The following is a 20457-nucleotide window of genomic DNA, read 5'->3' on the forward strand; positions in this document are numbered from 1 at the left end:
TGGGCAGTAGCAGCCCTCTTTGGGGTGCCCCCATTGCCCCCCCGGTCCCGGCAGGCGGCAGCACAGCGATTCCCTGCTCACACCCCTCCTGCCTTTGCATAACTCAAGGCTCTTGGCACCGGGCTCTTTAGGAGAAGGATTCTCCGGTCAGCCGCAATAATAAATAGATAAATAAACCCCTGGAAAGTCTCAGGCTAGCCGCTTAAATACATTTTATGGGGTGATTAGAACAAGAGCCGTCCGTTTGAGTGGTTTATTTGTAGCCTCGCTTTGCGCTGGCAGAGGTGTTGGAAGCGTTTCCCGTCCTCGTTAGGGGCTGACTGAGTGTTCAGCAGCAGCGCAGCCTCGGTCTATGAAAAAAAAAAAAAAATCTGTTGAAAACAGACATTTCCCCCCATAAAAGTTAATTTGATGGTGCAAAAATCGCACTGATCTGCCCCGAGAGAGGCTGGCTGAGGGGGTTGGGATTTAGAGAAAAAAAATAAAAAATAAAAAAAAAAATCCCCCGAATACACCCAGCTCCCCGAGAGAGCCCCGGCGCGCGGCGGGGACGGCTCCATCACTCCTAAAGCATCCTCGACAAATGGGTCCCCCGCCGGGAGCCGCTCCCCGCGCGCACCCCGAGCGGCTCCCAGCCGCCTGCTCCGCCGGCCCGGCGCCGACGTCATGCCTGCTGCTTCGCTTAATTTGTCCCCGCTGCAGCTCTGCTCTCTCTTCCCGGCTGCTAATGAGAGAAACGACTCGCCGGCCTCGTTGGAGCAACCTTGGCCAGATTTGCAAGCGCGGTTCTGCTCCAGCGTCTTGCTGCGAGTTGGAGCGTCCTCGCTTTCCTGTGGTAAACCAGGATTTAGGAAGTTTCCAGCTGGGTTGTAAAGCAACCATCCCGTTTGGGGGGCTGGTTTTCATCCTCGTCACAGTTTGAGGGGAGGCGATAATTGCCCTTGGATGTCTCCATGTCCCAAGTCCACAGCCCTTTGCACAAAAGTTCCTTTTTTCTCACTTTACCCCAACATCCTTAGGAACTGAGCGCCGTGTTTGGGCACCAGACAGCAGCCTTGGCAGTGGGAACAAGAAGCCAAACCCTTGAGGATGAGGCATGAGTCCTGTTGGCGTGGTGGGACAGCAGTTGGGTGGCCAGGGGCCAGCCCACCTCACACCATGACTTTGTTGTTGAGTTGGGACCCAACCCACTGGTTGAGCTTGGCCATAACCCAACGGTTGACCTTGGCCATAACCCATTGGTTGAGCGTGGCCATAACCCATTGGTTGAGTGTGGCCATAACCCAATGTCTGAGCTTTGCCATAACCCAAAGGTTGAGCTTTGCCATAACCCAACAGTTGAGTTTGGCCAAAACCCAATGGTTGAGCTTCACCATTACCCAATGGTTGAGCGTGGCCATAACCCAATGGTTGCGTTTGGCCATAACACGATGGCTGAGCTTTACCATAACCCATTTGGTTGAGCTTTTACCATAACCCATTGGTTGAGCTTGGCCATAACCCAATGGTTGAGCTTCGCCATGGCTCTGCCAACCCCACCTTGGACTCAGCCACCCCAAGGAAACAATAAGGTTTGGCCACCGTGGAACACAAATCCACATTTCCCACATTTCCCACATTTCCCATATTTCCCCTTTCCCAAGGACTCGCCAAGTGGATTTTCACCATTTCGCTTACCTAAACCCTGCAGCCAGCAAGGCATCTCCATGGTTGCATCACACCGAGTCTCCTGCTTCTGTCCATCTCATCCCTTCCCCGTCGGGAGCAGCGGGGACCCCATGTCCACCCTGAGCATTTCCCCTGGGCTTGCACCTCATTTCCCACCTGGAGCCCCCAGCCCTGCTCCCGTTGTCCCCTCCACGCCCCCCCTGCCCCGACCCCGTTCTCTCTCTGTTTCTTTGGGCTGGAGCAAGCCCAAGCTCTGCCCCCGTGCTAACCACAGGCTCCTTCCCAGCTCCACGAAAGAATTACGATACCTTCCTCCCCTGCCTTTCTGTATTTATTCCCACTCCCTGGAAAGTCGCAGCAAACTCTGCTTCACCCCGAGCCCTCGCTGGAGTTCAGAGGATGCGAGGACACAGCCTGCCCTCCTCTCCTCCAGCCAAATACTGTCCTCAGGGCTACGGGGGGAGAAGCAACCATAAATTCCCCGTATTTACACAAGGAGACGGAGCGCGGGGCTGGGCGGTGGTAATGCATTTTGCACAGGGTGAGAATATCGCCTTTGTGCTCCCGAGGCTGCCCGGCGCAGGCTGGGCTCCCTCCGGGGCTATCCGTCAGCTCGGGCTTTCTCTCTTTGCCTTATTTATTTGTTTGGCATCTCAAAGGGCGGCTGGCGGGGCTGGGAATCGTCTGGGGCTGCCCGATGCTGGGAAATCTCGGGGTCTGACGATCTTGGGGTGTTCGGGAGGATTCCGGATACGTTTGGATCCTTTTTGCTCCCTGTTCCCGTTCCCAAACCTGGGAGTCACAAGAATGCACTGAAACGGTGAGATTTTTTCAATTTCTCCTTGGTGCAATGCAGCCACAAGGAGCAGCCCAGGTGCTTTTTATAGATTTATTTTTTTTTGTAGACCCATTTTCCCCATTCTTGGGGTCCCCTCCCATCCCAGCATCACTGCCCATGTCCTGGCATCTTCTCATTGTCCACCCTTGTGTGGTGCCCCCGGCCACACTGTGGTTTTCTGCATGGAAAGGGCCACCAGGCATGGGGCAATGGCACCAGGGTGCTGGTCCCTCAGGTTAATTAAAGCTAAGGCTAATTAAAGATAGTAATGAGTTTCTACAGATGAGTCTATCTTCAGGGCCTCTTAAAAGCGGAAAAGAGGATCCCCGGGTGCCAAGCTGAGCTCTCCTCATCCATTCATGCAAATCAGGGCAAAACATTTCATTGCTGCTCATTTTGGGGCTTAACCCAGGCCAGATCTGACCTTTTAAAAATAAAAATAAAAATAAAAATAAAAAAGAATCTTTGAGATTTCACTGAAACCATCATAGCCAAACCCATTTTCCAAAGGTAATTCCCACGCTGAAATATTTTCCCGTGGTGTTTTCCACATCCAGCATCACCCCAGCGAGTACCGTGCCCCGTTCCCACAGGGATTCTCAGCAAAAAGTGCCCACGATGTGGCCACGGGTGGGTGTTTGCACAACAGCATCACGAGGGCCAGACATCGGGTCCTTCCACGCTCACCCTTTCAGGGGACTTTTGCCTTGCCCAAGGGATTTGCCCAGCATCCTGCATACCAGGGGGGGGCTCTGACCTGGCTGGGGCTGGTTTCTGAACCCTCCCCGCCAGCCCGAGGTAGGAAACCTTAAGGAAACAAGCCAAGCATGGTCAGAGCACCGGTGCTGGAGGCAGGCGGCCGTGGATCAGTGTATTTATGGCCGCAGGCAGTCCATTCATCTGCAAAAGCCTTATAAAGAATCCCTAGCAATCACCTACAAGCAGTGCTGCTTGTTAATGGGTATTAGCTGTGACCTCGAGATTTATGTCCCGCTCCCCGCAGGATTGCCGAGCCTCTGCAAAGCAGGGCAGGGACGCACGGGGAGCCGGCGTCGCTGTCCGTCAGTCCATCAGTCTGGCTGAAAATCACAGCCCGGGGGCAGAGCCGGCAGCGGGGGTCTTCTCCAAGCTGGGGGTCTCCTCTCCTGGGGGTAGGGCGCCTTGGCACCCCAAGAGCACCAGGGATTTCTCCTGGTTGGTGTGAGTGGGTGATGGAGAGATGGTGAGATGGGGACAGATGGATGGAGAAGTGGCACGTCACCTTCCTCCCAGAGCAGAGACCTCCAGCAGTCGCACAATCACCCCGATACCCAAAAGCAGCCATGCTTGGGGAGCGTGGGGTCCCCCATCCCAAAGCATCCTGCTCCCATCCGTGGCACCATGGGCACACAGAGGTCCCCTCCTCCCGATTCACAGGGAGCCCAGCACCCATGGGAGCGCATCCCAAGGCTGCATCCTCTGCATCTTGCTGAGCAAGGCAGGAGGAGGAGAGGATGCTGGCGCCAAGTCCTGCCGCACGGACCTTTGCTTAGGGCCAGAGAATGGAAGCAAATTGCAAAGCAGCAGGAAAAGAAAAAAAAAAATAAACCACCACGTCTCCTCGTCCATCCGCTCGTGGGAGCAGACAGACTCCTGTCGTATTAATATGAGCCAGCCTGGGAAGAGGAGAGGGAACATCTTTATCTCTTCCATTAGGTGATACCTTGTCCTCTCTCTCTTTTATGGCTCACGACTGCTTTGCTCCTCTCCGCAATTCCCCCTTTGTTCAGCGCCGCCAGCGGGTCCGCGCGCCGCAGCGGCTGCGCGGCAAGAAAAGCCACTGAAGCATCTCGAAATATAATTAGAAATCTAAATATGACACCGCTGTTGCACTCCGAGACCTGGCACCATAAAACACCCGGGCTGTGATTTGTAAAAGCCACGGCGAGCCGCGCCGTGCCGGCCAGCACAGGATATACACCCCGCCACCCCGACGGCTGAAGTTCATGATTGCTTAAAGATTACCCGGGAGTTTTCAATTACCTCCTATTAATGTATTTACTCGGCGTATCTTTTATCAAGCTAAAAGTTGTTTTATTTTTTGCTCGGAGATGCCTTGACTTTCCTAAATGGCACATATTTCAATATTAAAGCCGCTTACTATCATCGCGGGCGTGAGCGATGCCTGCGAGGCGAGGCGGCTGCGCCCGGCGTCTCCCGGCGTTTAATTAAGTGGGTGTTCAGCTTCGCCCAGAGCCATTCGTTAGGGACGGTCATTGATGAAGCCGGTGAGTGAAGGAGGCTCCGGGAAGGGCCTCCAGTAGAGGCGAGGCAGCACAACGGGGTGGGAGGCTCCGTCCCCTCCTCATCCTCCCCAGCACGCTGTGAGTAGCCACTTTCCCTGCCTCAGTTTCCCCTTTTGAAGCACAGCTCAGCCCCTGCCCTGTGTTTCTCCAGAGGTTGCCCCACTTTGGTGCAATCCGGGATGCAAGCGCTGGGTTCTCTCTGCTTTGAGCTGAAATGAGTTGAATTCTACCCAAATGGAGGAGCCCGTCCTGCCGGGGCTGGGCTGTGGGGTGGTGTCTCTTTGGGGTTTGTAGGGAGGCTGATGGGGGCAGTTTTGGGTTAGGGGAGAAAGTCCTCAAAGGTCTCCTAAGATGCGCTGCCCATCCCAGGGCCCTTTTCCATCATCCCAGCAGATGGATTTGGTGATTTCACATGAAACCCATGAGTTTCCCGTTGCCTCCTCCCTGGGCACCAACCACACCAAGCAGCCACACACGAGAGCCTTCCCCCACCCATCGGGGCCTCGTGTTTTTGTGCTGAAACCCAGCGGCTGCACCAGCATCAGAGCAATCTGGGGACCAGACCAGCCCCAAAATCCCCTCCAGCTCAGAGCAGGGGGTCCCAAGAAAGGATTTTCCATCATCCCCCACCCTTAGGCTTGATGCTGAGTCCCTGCTGGTCACACAGTCATTTTGGGGCAATTCACTGAAAAAAAAAGGGGCTGAGGACAACATGTGGCTGGCAGCGATGTGCGGAACTGCTGAGGAACGAGCTGTTGAAAGCCGAAATGGTTCTGGTGCAGATTCATCCAGAAAGAATCCAAGCAGAGTGAATATCTGGACGGGGCCGGGAGCCGTTTCCATTTCGGAGCCATTTTTCATTGCATTGTGGCGGCATTTTTGAGCCTTTTATCAAGTACAGAGAAGAGAGAACAAGTCCGAGGCAGAACCGAGCGATTTCACCACTGAGCCGCGGGGAGGAGGTCCTCTGTGCTGGCTTTCCCTTGGCTTCCTTTTTTTCAGGGTTTTGTTTGCCCATAGGAAACTAATTTTTTTTTTTTTTTTCTGTGCTTGCTCCACTCTGATATTTTTTCCTCTGGCACGGGGCATGGTGCCCCAGCCCTTTCTTGCCCGGCCAAGTCCTGCCGTGCTTCTGCCACACTCCGTTGGCCAAGCCTTCGTGGAGGTCTCAAAGCTGATGCCTCGGTGGCAGCGTAAATCCACACGTGGATGCCTGCAGAGGTGCCCAGCTCCTTGTAGAGCCCGTCGGGATGTAGCCAGGCTGGAGATGTTGCTGTTGCCCAGAAGATCCCAGTGGTGCTTCCATGGGTTTGGCCGAAGCTGAGGAGCCCAGTGGTGCGCCCATGGGTGGGTGCAGCTCAGGTGGAAGCGTCCCAAGGGAGGTGGCTGTGTGGGTGGGCCTGCTGGGGACTTTATCCCACCATGGGACCCATCCCACTATGGGTCTCATCCCACCACAGGACCATGGGACTCATCCCACCACATGTCCCACCATGGGACTCATCCCACCATGGACCTCAACCCACCACAGGACCTCTCCCACCATGGGAACCATCCCACCATGAGACCCATCCCAGCACCCTCCCAAGCGCCAGGTGAGTCCCAGCCCAAAAACCCTGAGAAACCTCCAGCATCACCCTTCCTTCTCCTTTAGGGAGAAAAAACACAGATGATTACACCACAACCACCACCAAAAAAAAAAAAAAAAAAAAAAAAAAAGATAATTACCCACCACACACACACACAAAGGAGAAACCAAAAAGACGCTGCTGGTTTTTAAATGCCACAAAACTGCACAAGAGACAGATTCTTCTCTCATTTCTAAATGATGAATTGAACAAAGAAATGATCTGCAAGAATGGGAATCTCAGTATCACTTCCAAGTAAAACAATCATCAGAAAATCAAAATATGGTATTTTCTTTTTCTTCTTCTTTTTCTTTTTCTTTTTCTTTTTCTTTTTCTTTTTCTTTTTCTTTTTCTTTTTCTTTTTCTTTTTCTTTTTCTTTTTCTTTTTCTTTTTCTTTTTCTTTTTCTTTTTCTTTTTTTCTTTTTCTTTTCCTGTTTCCTTTACCTTTTTTTTCTTTTCCCTCCCGACCAGCTGCTCTCTGTCCCAGCCCCAGCTCAGCCCTGATGCGTGGGATGCAGACTCTCCTAGGCCAGCAGCCAGTCCCGGGCTCTCAGTGTTGCTCTGGGCCCTTTTCTCACTTTTTTTCTCCTCATTTCCTTCTGTAGGATGCATTCCTACAGGATCTGTTCCTGTACGATACACTTCTATAGAATCTATTTCTCTACAGTGCTACAGCTTCTGTACCTCTAGGATCCATTCCTAAAGAGTTCATCCCTATAGGATCCTTTTCTCTAGGATGCATAGCTACAGGATCTAGTTCTGTAGGACCCATTCCTTTAGGATCTATTCCTATGAGATCCATTAACCTGGGATCCATTGCTAGAGATTCTGTACCTCTAACATCCATTCCTAAAGCACCCCTTCCAATAGGATCTGTTTCCCCAGGATACATTCCTAGAGGATCTGTTCCTATAGGACACATTCCCACAGGATCTGTTCCCATAGGATCCTTGTCAATAGGATCTGTCCCTGTAGGATCCAGGATGCACTTCTCTAAGCCCCATTCCTATGAGATCTCTTCCTATGAAATCTGTTCCTATGGGATCTGTTCCTGTAGGACCTGTTACACTGGGTGCATTCCTTTAGGATCTGTTCTCCCTTCCCGTGCTTGTCCCTGGGGTCTTCAATTCCTGCTGATGGGGCTCAGGCTGAGTTTAGGGAGGTGACACTGACCAGGGACAGGTTTGGGACCAGCAGGCAGGGTTTCAGCCCACTCTGACCCCTTGCTAAAAAAAAACAAATGCTGTCCCAGAAGCATGGCCAGGCCTGTGAGCAGAGAGCTCTGTAAAGATCCAGACGTGATTGCTGCTGCTGTTATTATCTTTATTTAAGGGCCGCAGACACCCCGAGGGAATATTGCTGTCCTGGTGCCATAATATTTAAAAAATGCGTTGGTGTTTACTGCGCAATCGTGTTGACTCTTCAGCTGGGAGTAGCTTCCACTTCTAAGTGATAACCTTTCTTTTTTATGGCAATAATTATGCTAACGATAACATTATTAAACTGCATGGGAATAACCCCTAAATCAAAGCAGAAAGTTGCCCCTTCAAGAAAATCGCAGTCCATCGGATACTTCTGTCCCTGGGTAAATCGATCAATTGAAGAAGTCAACGTTCTCCATCCCCCCCCCCCCCCCCCGCCAATGACTGCAAATTCGGCGGATATATATTTTTTAAGAAGATTATTTATGGTTTATTTTAGACACCAGATCATTTGGCGCTTGTTTCATCAATTTGTCACTGTTTTTATTGTCACCAATTGCCCATAACTGGAGTGCATTTAAAATGTCATTGATCTTGATATTATGGTGTCATAATATGACAGTAATAGTTGTATCTTGTACAGAAAGCCCACTTCCTAAGATTGATGGCTTTCACCATACCAATTATATTCTGTCCATCTAAGTGATAAAGAGAGCGTTGGAGGCATTCAATAGATAAATTAGATATCTTTTCAATTATTCCCTTTATTTTATAGGGTCACGTGCCTGATTAACAACTTTTTACTTCTGTTATTAGCCAGTGAATTTTCGATGCTCACTCCACGTGTTTTAATTCTGTGGATATAATGAAAGATGTTGAGGGCTTTGTGCCGGGCTCCGTAATTGTCTCCAATCCTTCTTGCTGGAGAGTCTCACTCTCCCTGGAAGTCCGTGAGTGTTTCACTCCTTTTTTTTCCCCAACGTTCAAAAAAAAAAACCTTAATTTCGCTGTAATCTGCCCTGAGCTGTGAGCTCAGCTGGGTCCGGATGGTGTTTGCCAGCAAGGCTTTGCTCCGTGGGCTCTCCGTTGACTGTAGGGTGAGTTTTGGGATGTGGAGTGCCCTGTGCCAGAGCATCCCCAAAGTTGTGTGCTTGGCCCATTGAAGAACGTGATGGTTTTGGGTGCCCTTTGGTCACTTCTCTCTGTCCACAAGTTTTGGGGACTTTGGTGCTGGTCACTGCTCCCACCAGCCCACCCAGGAGATGCTCCAAGGACCACCTCAGGGACCTGGCTCTGGAGCGGTCATGGGGCAGTGAGATGGCTCTTGGCTGCCTCCAACTCCCATGGGCACCCATCCCGTCCCAAACACGGCTTTCTGGTGGGCTCTGGACGTGCCAAGCTCCATCCGTTGATTTTGCAGGGACCCTGAGCACCCACCTAGGTGGGACCTCATCTCCTGAGCGGCCAAAATGACTCCAGGTGATGACTGGGCTCGTGGCAAAAGTCCCAACAAGGCCCTGACCACGTTCCTGCCCCCCACCGGGCTGGGACAACAAGATCTGTGATTCGTAACACATCAGGTCCCCAGAAAGCACTTTTTTTTTTCCACATTTTTCTTCCTCTGGAGCCAGCCTGGCCCAAGGATGATCCCCTCCAGCACGGTGTCGCCTGCGTCCCTGTGCAGACGTCAATCCATGGAGGCGGATGGAAATATTGCGGTGGCAAGGGGGGGTCTGCATCTCCCCCCGCCACGCAGTTCCTCATCCTGACCTGCGACACACACAAAGAACAATTCAGGTGGAGTTCCCGTGCGGAGATTTATGGCGTCCGGGGAGGCACATGTGATTTGATACCAAAGCATGAATCAAAGCGGGACAGCCTGGATGTATTTACATTTGTACCGCACACGCATGAATATTGCAAGGAGAATACAAAGTCACCCAGGCGGCGGTTGGCGGAGAATTGCAGCCTGTGGGCTTTGAGGGTTACAGAGGGGGGCAGCTCTGTGTCTTTGTGGGTGTGGAAGGAATTAAAAAAAAGGACAATATTGAGAGTAAAGTTGGTCGTGTTTGTGCTGCAGGGCTTCTCCTGTCCAGGCCAGGGGATATATCTGAGAGGGAAATGTTCAGATTTAATAGTGGCTGTGGATGGAGAAGCCACCCCTAGCCTCGTGTCCTCTCGGGGGCAGGTTGTCTCTACTTTGGTATCCTAAATCCCCACCTGTGCAAAACCCAGTGTTAGGAGCAGGACTCAGCTCTGCTTCAGGCTCTGCAAAGCCGAGCCCATTGCCTGGCTTCGCTCCTTGCTACCCAGCTCTTCTCCAAGGGGAATGTGCTCCTTTTCCACGGTCTGTGCTGAGCTGGACACCCCATGGTGGCCTTTGCCACCAGTTTGTCCCCATCTCCACCACCCACAGGGGCTTGGGGAGGAACTGGGGAGCCATGGGTTGGGGGATTCCAGCTTAAAGAGGGGGCACGGGGGAAGGAAAAGGGTCCAGGGTGTGCGTCAGGCCACCAGAGCACCTTCCCCTGCAAGGGTGCACAGAAGGATGGAGGTTGTCACTTTTGGGCCCATTCTACCAAGAAATGGCCCATCCCAGATGAGAACACCCAACCCATGGCCACGACCTCGCATGGATGTTTTTGTTCTCCATCAGGGCTTTCCAGAAAGGCTCGCCCCCCCACTTCTGACGAATGAACTTTTAATGGAGAAAAATAGACTGCCCGGTTTTAAGTGAGGCATTCGGGTGCAGCTGATGATTTAAACAACTTTAAGTCCATTAAACAAAAGGGGAACTTGGATCTTACAGTCCTCATTCATTCTGAGAAGCGTCTGGCCTGGGATAAACATGACATTAAGTAGCCATCTGAGCATTGCTAAAACATACATATGCCTTTGTAATAAAATGTTTTTAAGATATAATAATGGTTACCTTGAGAGTGGTTCGTGCTAGAACCATTTAAAATCCCTCTGCTGAAATACTTCAAGAGGTGCCCATCAACTAATGGAAACCAGACATTTAGGAGATGTGAAGATATTGGCAATATTTGGGCCTTTTCTTTTTTTTTTTTGGAGGAGATGGGGGTACAGGGAGCTGTGCCAGCCCCCAGATTTTTCTCTCCTTTGGTCCCAGTGGATGGAGCTGAAAGCCAAGTGCGTCCAGCGAGGGCCTTGTATCTCCGGCACTGACAAGCAGAAAGAGAAGCGTTAGCCCAGCGGGCACCGTGTTTCCATCAGACACACCTGAAGGCAGTCCATCAGAATCTCAGGGGATGCTAAAGTAGCTCTTAGGATAATTATAAAATGTTCAAAATTCCTCCTTTGTTCATTATTTTGGGGCTTCCTAACAAGTTACCAGGAGCCTTGTGATGAAGGCACCAGGGCCTGCCTGGATGAAAGGCAGGAGCCCCAGTTTTGCCCAAGGAGATAAACTTTCTCCTCCTCTCATCTGTAGAAAACTGAGCAATAAGCCCTCAAAATCAAGGAAATTCAGATCAGGAATTTAAAGAAAAGATTATGATTTTAACGCCCAGGCTTAATGAAGCACGGAAATATTTGCCTGACTTTAAGTGTGTGCTTAGCACCCTGCAGGAGCCTGGAGCTGCAGGCACACCAGTTTTCCTCCCCAGTTTGTCCACTGGAGGAGCAGAGCAGGGAGGCGGCGAGCCAAGGGCCCAGCAAAGAGCTCAGCAAGATTTATGGGAGGGGAAGGGACCCGCTTTATTTTCTGTGATTAATAAGGAGAAGACAAGAAACCTCCTCGAAGCCCCAGTGGAGGCATTTCCCCTCTCGGTGTCCAGTTTGATGGGGTCATTTCGAGCCAAATTCCAGCACGATCGCTGCTGTAGATACCATTTCCTCGGAGGGTCCCATCCTGCTCGGGGTCCCCTGTGGTTCCCATCCCCTCCCATGGATCGGGGGCAGCGGAGACACCCGGGCTGGAAGATCTTCTCCCTCCGTCCTGCTCCAGGACGCGGTGACCCTGCTGAGATGTTTGGGGGTCACGCTGTAGATGGCAGTGGTGCAGTGACATTGCCTGGGAGGAAGCCGGGTGAAATCGGGGTCTGCCGAGGCAGGTCCCAAATGGGAACGGCCGGGAGGGGAGGAACTCTGTGCTGGAGCCCGTGCTTTCAGCGTTACGCCATCGTCTGCTGAGGGGGAGACCGAAATGGGGTCAGATTCCCAGCTCGGGTGGGGAAACGCCTGGCTGGTTCCCAGGGTCTCGCCCTAAATGAGAACAGGGAGGTGAAAGGGGCTGGAATCAGGGCTGGAAAAAATGATTAAAAGGTTCAAAATCCCTCAGGATGTCACATTTACCATCACCGGGACCTTCTCCCCCAGGACAGGAGGTGTGCTGACGGTCTCAGGTGCCAGCAGAGCCCCGCAGATGCTCCAAGAGTGATTTTCCCGGTTGTTCCTCCTGCAGCGTGGCTGCATCACTCACAGCCCCGCCCTTGCACATCGCTTGGTCTTGCATTTCACCCTGGGATGTGTCACAAAAAACCCTCTCAGGGCGGCCACAACTCATGCGGGTGGCAGACTGGCAGCCCAGCATACGGCTCCGACACGGAGTGGGCGATTTGCTGGCTGTGAGCAAAACGGAGCCCGAACGGGGACACGGGGCTGTAATTCTTACCTTGGGGTCACCTGCCAGCCCGCCTCCCCGGTGGCGTATAGATCAGCTGGAGGCGTGAATTTAAAGCGGGCGAGATAAATTACATTAAACCCGCGCATGGAGCTGCTCGTTCAAAAGGCAGCCAGCCTTAATTCGGTTTAGCTTTGCGAATTAAGCTAAAGTGAATTAAACCAACTCTAATTCTGAATAAGTGTCCAGAAAGGGGCTTTATGTGCTCTAGCTAATCCACTTTCAAAGTTGATTTGGATTAATGCTGATGAATGTCCCCTTATAGATATGTCTCAGTGCCGCCGGGCTTGCCCGGCTGCCAACGCGCCTCGCGGCGAGGATTTACAACACACTGGTGCTGAACCCGCCTCCCTCGTGTCCTGCTCCAGCATCACGAGCTCGTTCGTCCTTCCAAGGGATGCTGAGGCTGAGGCTCAGCTGCTTTCTTAAAGGACAGGATCCGTCTGGCTTCACCACCCAACCAGCGTTGGGTTTAGCCAAATGTTCCCTTCCTGTGGGGTCGATGGAAGGAGACAAGATGGATTTTGGGCACTGAATTTGAGGTTTCCCTTTCCCGGTGTAGGATTCCTGGTGGATTTGCAATGAGCACTTCAATTAAGTCCTGAGGGTGCTTGTCTCTCTCCATTGATCGTAGAGAGGATTTGGGGCATGAATTTCCTAGTTTAGGCACATCTACTAAATGACTAATGTTACGCAGATGAAAAGTGCCCACACAACTGATGAATATTATTTATTATGAATGTTATGAAATATCGTCATATGAAATGATCATAATATGAAATGATCAAATATTCTGAATGCAGGCAGTACAAGGACCATGGCAGCCTCCCAGCCTTTGCGATACCACGGCTGCTTGTGCAAGCAGGGAGTGATTGGAAAGGCCAATGAATCACCGACCAAGAGGCTTGTCCACACTTCTGACAGCCCACCCGAGACCATGGAGCAACCAAACCCCGAATGTCCTCACCTCCTGCCAAAAAGAGCCTGGCAAACCTTCTCAGAAGAACACATCCCCTTGACTTTGTCCTTTCAGAGTCCACTGACGCATTAACAGCTAATCCTGTGGCTGCCGGCTTCATTTCTCTTGCAGAACAGCCAATTGGCAATGGATCAATACAGCAGAAAGTTAGCAGCATGGTAGATAAGTAAATTATTTCCCTTCGGGAGGCAACGTGAAGATGGCTGAGAGCAGAGCACCTTGCTGTCCCACAGCCTGCAGATGGGGCTGGTGTAGAGCAAGCTTTGGGGTGGTGGAGGCTGGTAGGCTTGCTGTCTCCCTACTGTGACCTTGCACATGGCTAAAGAATGAGCAGATTGGGTGAAAAAGGTGAAAATTAGCTCAGCAAATCCCCATCCCACCAGAGGGCTGTTGGAGCCTGCCTGGCACCACATCCACGCGGGTTGGGCATTGCTCATTGAAGCAAGGGTGGACAGAAGCAAGGGGAGGACAGAACATTTTTTTTTTTTTTTCCAGCACTAGGGGTGGATTTTGCTTGCTCAAATAGAAAATATTGGCATGGATCGGTTGCCTCGTCTCCTCCCAAAGTCAATGGAGAAAGGTGGAGCACTCTAGGTTGGGTCCTGAGCATTCCTTTGGAGGATGAGCAAGCAAACACACACCTCTCCCCAGAAGGGGGACAGAAGGGGGAGGCCAGACGCTGCCTTTGTAGCCATGGGATTTGGGATGAAGCCAGCCTGGAGGCCCTTCTGCCAGCTTTGGGGGGCCTCGGGTTGGGTCCTGTGCTGGGGATGTACCTGATAGGGAACATGCAGGCAAGCAAATCTGAATTAACTAAGGGTTTGAGTTTAAAGTGCATTAATTTAAAGTGCATTTGAAGTGCATGCAAAATGCATGCAAAGTGCACTTTGGTAGGGATGAAAGTGCTCCTCAGTCAATGGAAGGTAATTTACTGCCGCTCCCCCGGCGTTTCGGTCAGGATCCATCTCTCTTTACCGTAGACGCCCGCAGGTCCGCGAGCTTCTCGTCTCAGCTCGGGGAGGGAGAAAAGCATCTCCCTCGGCATGGGCAATTCCCCGCCGCCCCCCGCGGCTTACGGGATGCAGCAAATGGCTTCCTGCAGCCGCCCCTCTTCCCCCGTTGCCTTTGGGAAGAGGACGGGCAACGCATCGCAAGGGAGCGAGCAACCGGGAGCCGGGGAGAGCATCCCACCCCCGGGCTGAACACGGCACAAACCAGACGCCGTCCTCCCTGCCTCCCAGCCCTGCCTCCCCCCAGCACCGGCTTTGTTTGCAGGGGAAGGCTGATGGTTTTATAGGTCCCACAAAGCTGTACCGGGAAGCTGCCGGGGGCTGCCGGCTCCGAGAAGCTCATCCGGAGCCGTGGAGCATCACGTTGTAACATAAAGGGCAGCCCACCAAGCACCATTAACACCAAGGGCTGAGTGCCAAGGGCTGGGCTTTTAAGCCCAAACAGCCGAGCTTGGAAGGAGTCCTCTCCTAAAAATGTACGGGATGGAGCACACCAAAGTCCTGCCGAAATCCCCTGGGTTGGGTCTGTCTTTGTGGCAAACCAGGGGGAAGCCACCTCTTCTCTTTGTTTTTGTTTGTGTTTTGTTTTGTGTTTTTTTTTCACTAAGAAATTTTCAAGGGGAACTTGGGTTTTGGAAGGGAAAAGCCAGCAGATGTGAGCACCCCAAATGCTCAGGCAAAGCCCTGGAATCAGCAGCGTTGATGTGCAAAGCCAGGGTGCATTAAAAGGATGAGCAAAAGCAGGGAGGAGGGGGGATAAATTCAGCACGGCGCTTCCCACGCTGCTGTAACCAAACCCCTGCTCTTCCAGGGTGAGAAAAAGTGTGGAAAATAGTTGAGCTCTCCTAAACCCAAGCACATCAGCGTGAAACTCAATAATCCTCGAGCAGGGCTGAGTCCTCGAGCGCAGGGCAGGGGCGAGCCAGGGCCGTGAGCTCCTTACCAGGGCTTGCCAGCGGAGCGAGCAAAACCAATTACCATAATGAGCAGCAAGGCTTTTTTAGAAAGGATCTCGGGCTTCCAGCTCGAGGTTTTAAATCAATCTCTTCCTAGTGAAGGCCAGGCAGATGAGCACGACCGAGGAGGCTGTCGCCGTTTAACGAGCTCTCACCTCTCAGCAGGGCCGCGGTGACACGGTGGTGGGTGATGGGGATGGAGGGGGCTGGTTGCGAGCCCTCTGTTTTGGGGTGAACGGAGAATTTGCATCATCTGGCTCCGTGCAATCCCTTGGGATGTGTTTTTGTACATTCCCCTTCCAGCTGGAATTGCATCTGACACCAGCTCGCTCCGTGGGAAGGGGTTGGGTCACTTTGGGGTGTTTTCCTGGAAATTCCTGATTTGTGCCGATTCTCTCCACTGACTCCAGAGGGAGCCTGGGTGAGCCACGATGAGGGGTTTATACCCAAAATGACCTCCACCAAGGCCAGGGATGCACCGAGGCTCCTACATCGCCATCCCAAAGCATCCTTCCTATGGACACTGCAGGAGGGATATATCGGTGGCTCATACCCTGACCGAGCACTGCCACCTGCAATTACCAATCCCAACCTCATCAGCAGGACACATGCACCTTGTTTGGGGCGGTCGTTCCCCTCCAGCAGCGGGAGGTGATGACATCCATCCTCTGTCTTTTTGTAAGGGCACCCCAAAAGGTGCCCAAGGCACAAGGGGCAGCAGCAGGCGCTGCACCGCGCTTGCAGGGCTGCTGGCACCCACGTCCCCGCCTCGAGCCCCAGAAGTCTATTTATTACTCGCAGCGATTAATAAGCGAGAGAAGGGGAGGCAGACGAGCATTTCTGCTGCCTGTTGCTAATTAGTGCGCTGCTCGGAGGAGCGGGAGACGGGGAGACGGAGGCTGCAGGGAGCTCGTTCGCCCACGACGCTTAATGAAGGCAGCACAACCCTTCGCGTTATTTAATTTAATAGGAGAATTAATATCTGGATGGAGGGCGATCGCCTCTGCTCTGCAGACGGGGGGACGGACGCAACATCCATCTTGCTTTATTCCGAAAAGCGTCTCAAAGGCGATTTGATTACACGGTAATAGGCGGGTTTTGGTGGTGTCGGTGGCGTTGGTTTTGGGGTCGGTTTTTCCCTTTTCGGCTCGGTGGGGTGGAGGCCTCCGTCCTTCCATCGCCCAACAAATGAAATCCGCGCCTAACCCTTCACCCAGCGCAATCCGCTGATAAAGTCCCCCAATCTTAATTCAATCTGTAAAGATTAGGCCAGCAATAAGAAGCATCAGAGGGCTGACGTCCGCGGAGTCTCCCCGGGGCGGGTGACAAATGGCTTTGTGACAGTAATCGCAAAATTAGAATCTGCATCGCAATCCCCTCCGCTCGCATCCCGCCGCCGCGCCGCGCTCCTCCCCAGAAGCCGGTGCAAAGAAAGGTCACGCAGCGGCACCGAGCGCCTTGCATGCTAATGCACGGGGAGGATTTCGGGTTAAAAAAAAAAAAAAAAAAAGAAAAAGAAAGAAAAAAAAGAAAAAAAAAAAAAAGCGGGTGTTTATTTATTTATTGTCCATTGTTCTCGCGCGGCGCTGGGAGAGGGCTGCTGGCGCGCTGCAGAGCGTTCAAGACAGCGTCTCTTGCTCGATGCACCCGTGGCTGGAGCGGGGGTGAGCGGGTTTCCAGCTGGGGATTTCCAGCGTGCTGGGGGCAGCCGGTCCCCGGGGTATTTCCAATCTAATAATGATGAAGGCAAATGGCTGGGCCATGCGCCCTGGTGTAGCAACGAGGCCAAACCACGCTGCCCGCCCCGGCTCCCACCGGGCTCCTGAGCTCTGCATCACAAGAAATCCACTCCTGGTTGTGCCCAGCATGGTGAACCAGGGCGATGCTTTGCACCGACACGTGTCTATCGCCCCAGCCTGCTCCCACCTTTTTGGCTGCAAATTCACAGCTGCATTAAATCCGTGCAAAGCCGCACGTTGCACGCCTGCGCAAAGCCACCTGCCCTTCACCTCACGCGTGCAAGGGTGTGCAAGGGGCCTCCTGCACCCTCCTGAGGGCTGCGGGAAGAAGCCCAGGAGGGGAAGGAACTGGGGCGGCCCCACTCGTCTCGTTAGCGCGGGGCGAGGCTGCCTGGAAGCTCTCATTACTGGAACGCCGCGAGCGCGAGTCCCGCTTGACCTTTCCGCCGTACGAGGTGCAATTGAGTTAGCGCCGAGTTGTGATTTAATTCCCGGAATGGAGTTGTAATTCGCTTACAGCAGCCATTTTCCGGGCGCGCTCGAGCAGCCGGCGAGCTCCCGGCTCCTCCGGGGTGCCGGCATTTCACGGCAGCAAGCAGGGTGCTCGTCCCCCCCAGCTTTGGCTTTGGCTTTGGCAAGCATCAAGGATGCAGATCTGTCCCTTGCAAAAACACGCCTTGCACAGAGCCACCCTAAATATACACATGGGTGTGCTCACGAATTAGGAAAACACCTGCATAAGGGAAAAAACACCTCTGCACCACGCCAGGGCATGTGCACACACGTCTAGTAGCATTTAGCCCTCATCCGTACTCCAACACACACGGGAGATGAATGCTCTTCTCCTAAAGGAGAGAAAAATGCACCGAATCTGCAATTGGACGGGATTTGCACTTTCTCTCCTCATTTTTCACCCTTGCAGTGGTTGCTCTTGCTTGCACCAGGTTCCTTGAAGGGGACTGGGACATCTCTGTGTCTGAGCGTGGTGCCAGCCACCCTCTTGCACCCCAAAGTTTGGCACCCAAGAGGATGAAGTCCTCCCTTGAATGGAATAATAACCGGCTCATTGCAATGCTGGGTAAATCATCTCGGAGGCCATGAGGGGGGCAATAAAATAGATTTGGAAACTGTGTCCTTGTCCCTGTGCAGGATGCAGGATATGTGGGATATGGATACGGGATGAGGGATGTGGGATGAGACATGTGGGATGAGAGATGTGGGATGTGGATGCAGGATGTGGATGTGGGATGAAGGATATGGGATGAGGGATGGGAGATGTGGGATGCGGGATGCAGGATGAGGGATGGGAGACGTGGGATGCGGGATGCGGATGCTCCTGGGTGCTCAGGAGCGGGATGCAGGCGCGGGGAGGAGATGCTGCGGGGAGGAGGCGGCATTGTGCGGGGCTGGAGCGGGCGGGCGGCTGCATACAAACCGGGAGATGAAAAGGGTGAGAGGCCTCGCCAAGCGAGGGCTGTCCGGGTGATTAATGGGGGTGAGCGCAGGGTGAGGCCCCTCCTTCCCGAGAGCCACAAGATGGCAAAGTGATTCTAAGAACAAGAGAGCAGTGTTCGCCGAGAAAGCAGCACAGAGAGCCTCCTGGAAAAAAGAAAATACACTTTATTCCCAGCAGCTTGGAGAGCCAGAGGTTCCTCTCCTCCTTGGCTTGTTGGTTCTTTTGTTTGTTTGGGGTGGGATTTTTTGTTGTTGGTGGTGTTTTGTTTTGTTTTTTTTGGTTGATTCTTTTTTTTTCCTTAAACTATTTTAATAAAAATAAATAAGTGCGACGAGGACGTGTAAATGGCAGTGAGAATTGCAACGTGCTGCCAGGTCAAAGCCGCCTGGGAGCTGCCGTATATTTACATCTCTATTTGCTTAGGAAACAATAACCCACGGGGAGGAAGAGGGGAGGCGCCGGCGGAGTGGGTGCAGCACAACACGGCTTTGGGGGGGGCTGCTGCAAGGGGCCCCCACCCTCCAAAGACAGAAAAAAATAAAAAATGAAAAATTAAAAAAAGAATAATTAAAAAAAATGGGACCCACAAGCGATTTTTGCAAAGCATCCCAAACCTGCTCGTTTCTCTCCCTTTTGCTCCAGCACGGTGCCGATGCCAGATTTTGGCTTCTCTTTCCGAATAGCTGCATCCCCGGGGGGGGGGGATGGAGGTGGGCAGGGGGGGTAGCGCTGCAGAGCTGCCCCCAAACCTGCCCCAATTCCTGTCCCCAAAAAGGATGGAGCAAGGTGGGAAGCCGGCGCTGCTGCCCATGGCCACGTCTCGCCCAGACTGAACCTGCCAAATGCGCGGTGCTGTTGGGTGCACAGCGATGGGGTTCTCTTAAATGACATAAGAGGGCCACTGCAATTTTCCCAGCCCCGTTCCCATAGCAGGAGGCCTCCCCCCCAGGCAGACCCTCGCCAGCTCCCCCCCAGGCACAGGACGCGCCATCAAATCTCTGGGGCTGGGGCTGAGCAACCCCGGGGGCTCCCCAGCTGATTTAAACCCCTCATTTTTTGGGAAAAGCATCAGAACGCACCAAAGATGGGTCAGGATGCCGAGCCCGCCCCCCCGCCCCCAGACCTGGGGCTGCTCTTCCTCCCTCCTGCTTTTCCTTCCTCCTTTCTTTCTTTATTGCCACCTCTCCCCATCCATCTCGCCGTCCCACCGTGCCTTCTTTAATACGCAGCTAACCAAAGTGACAGCAAAATATAATGCCTGCCACCTCACGAATTGAGATGCAGGAGTTATGCCGAGGGCTCGGAGCCGGGATTAAAGCTCGCCTCCAGCCCGGGCGCGTTGTTTTTAGGGAAATTAACGGAGGTTAAGAAACCACGGGAGGCGTCGCGGGAGGAGCCGGGCGTTTTGGTGGTGGTGCCGGGGGGGCTGCGGGGCTGGGGAGGGTGCTGAGGATGGGGTGCAAGGCAGCATCGCCGTGCCCCGGGGCTGTGGGTGCTTTAGGGTCTGGTGTCCCTAGGAGAAGGAGCCTTCCAGGACCTCAGTGACATATCCCAAATGCTGCCAAAATGCAGAGAGAAAAGCTATAGGAGGCCTATAGGAGACCAATAGGGGGTCTATAGGAGACCTACAGGAGATGCTGAGTGATGGGAGGCATGGGGAGGGTTGGGGGGGGGGAGTAGGGGATGGGTGACCGTGGGGTTAGCTCCTGTCTGAGTTGGGGGGTCCTGGGTGGACTCAGGGGGTGAACAAGGGGACCCCCACCCTCCTTCACACCCATAGGTGAACCCACCCCAGCAGCATCCTCGGCAGGGTGACATCCCCCTGAGCCCCATCCCTGATGGGTGACACTGCCTGGGGGGCCCAACCGAGCCCCCTCTGCGGCTGTACATCCATACGGCCCACAAGGAGGGTAAGGAAAACAGAAAATATATTAAAACATATAGAAAATATATAGAAAAAGTATAGAAACAGGGCCCTACAGAATTACAGACATCCAGAAACGGGGACATACAGACCCCCCCCCACATCTGCGGCTCCATCCCCAGAAAT

At 53.0% G+C, this 20457-nt stretch overlaps 1 protein-coding gene across 1 annotated transcript in view; it reads left to right on the forward strand.

Annotated features, from left to right (window-relative positions):
* Positions 1-13416, forward strand: part of SMUG1 (single-strand-selective monofunctional uracil-DNA glycosylase 1) — a gene marked incomplete at its 5' end in the record, with an annotated part of 30533 nt that extends 17117 nt beyond the window's left edge. The window contains one exon of the mRNA XM_032204700.1: positions 13301-13416. Coding sequence (XP_032060591.1) covers positions 13301-13416 — 116 coding nt within the window. The remainder of the gene's footprint in view (positions 1-13300) is intronic.
* Between the last annotated feature and the right edge of the window lie 7041 nt (positions 13417-20457).

The sequence above is a fragment of the Aythya fuligula genome, chromosome 29, assembly GCF_009819795.1.
Source record: "Aythya fuligula isolate bAytFul2 chromosome 29, bAytFul2.pri, whole genome shotgun sequence".
Classification (NCBI taxonomy): domain Eukaryota; kingdom Metazoa; phylum Chordata; class Aves; order Anseriformes; family Anatidae; genus Aythya; species Aythya fuligula.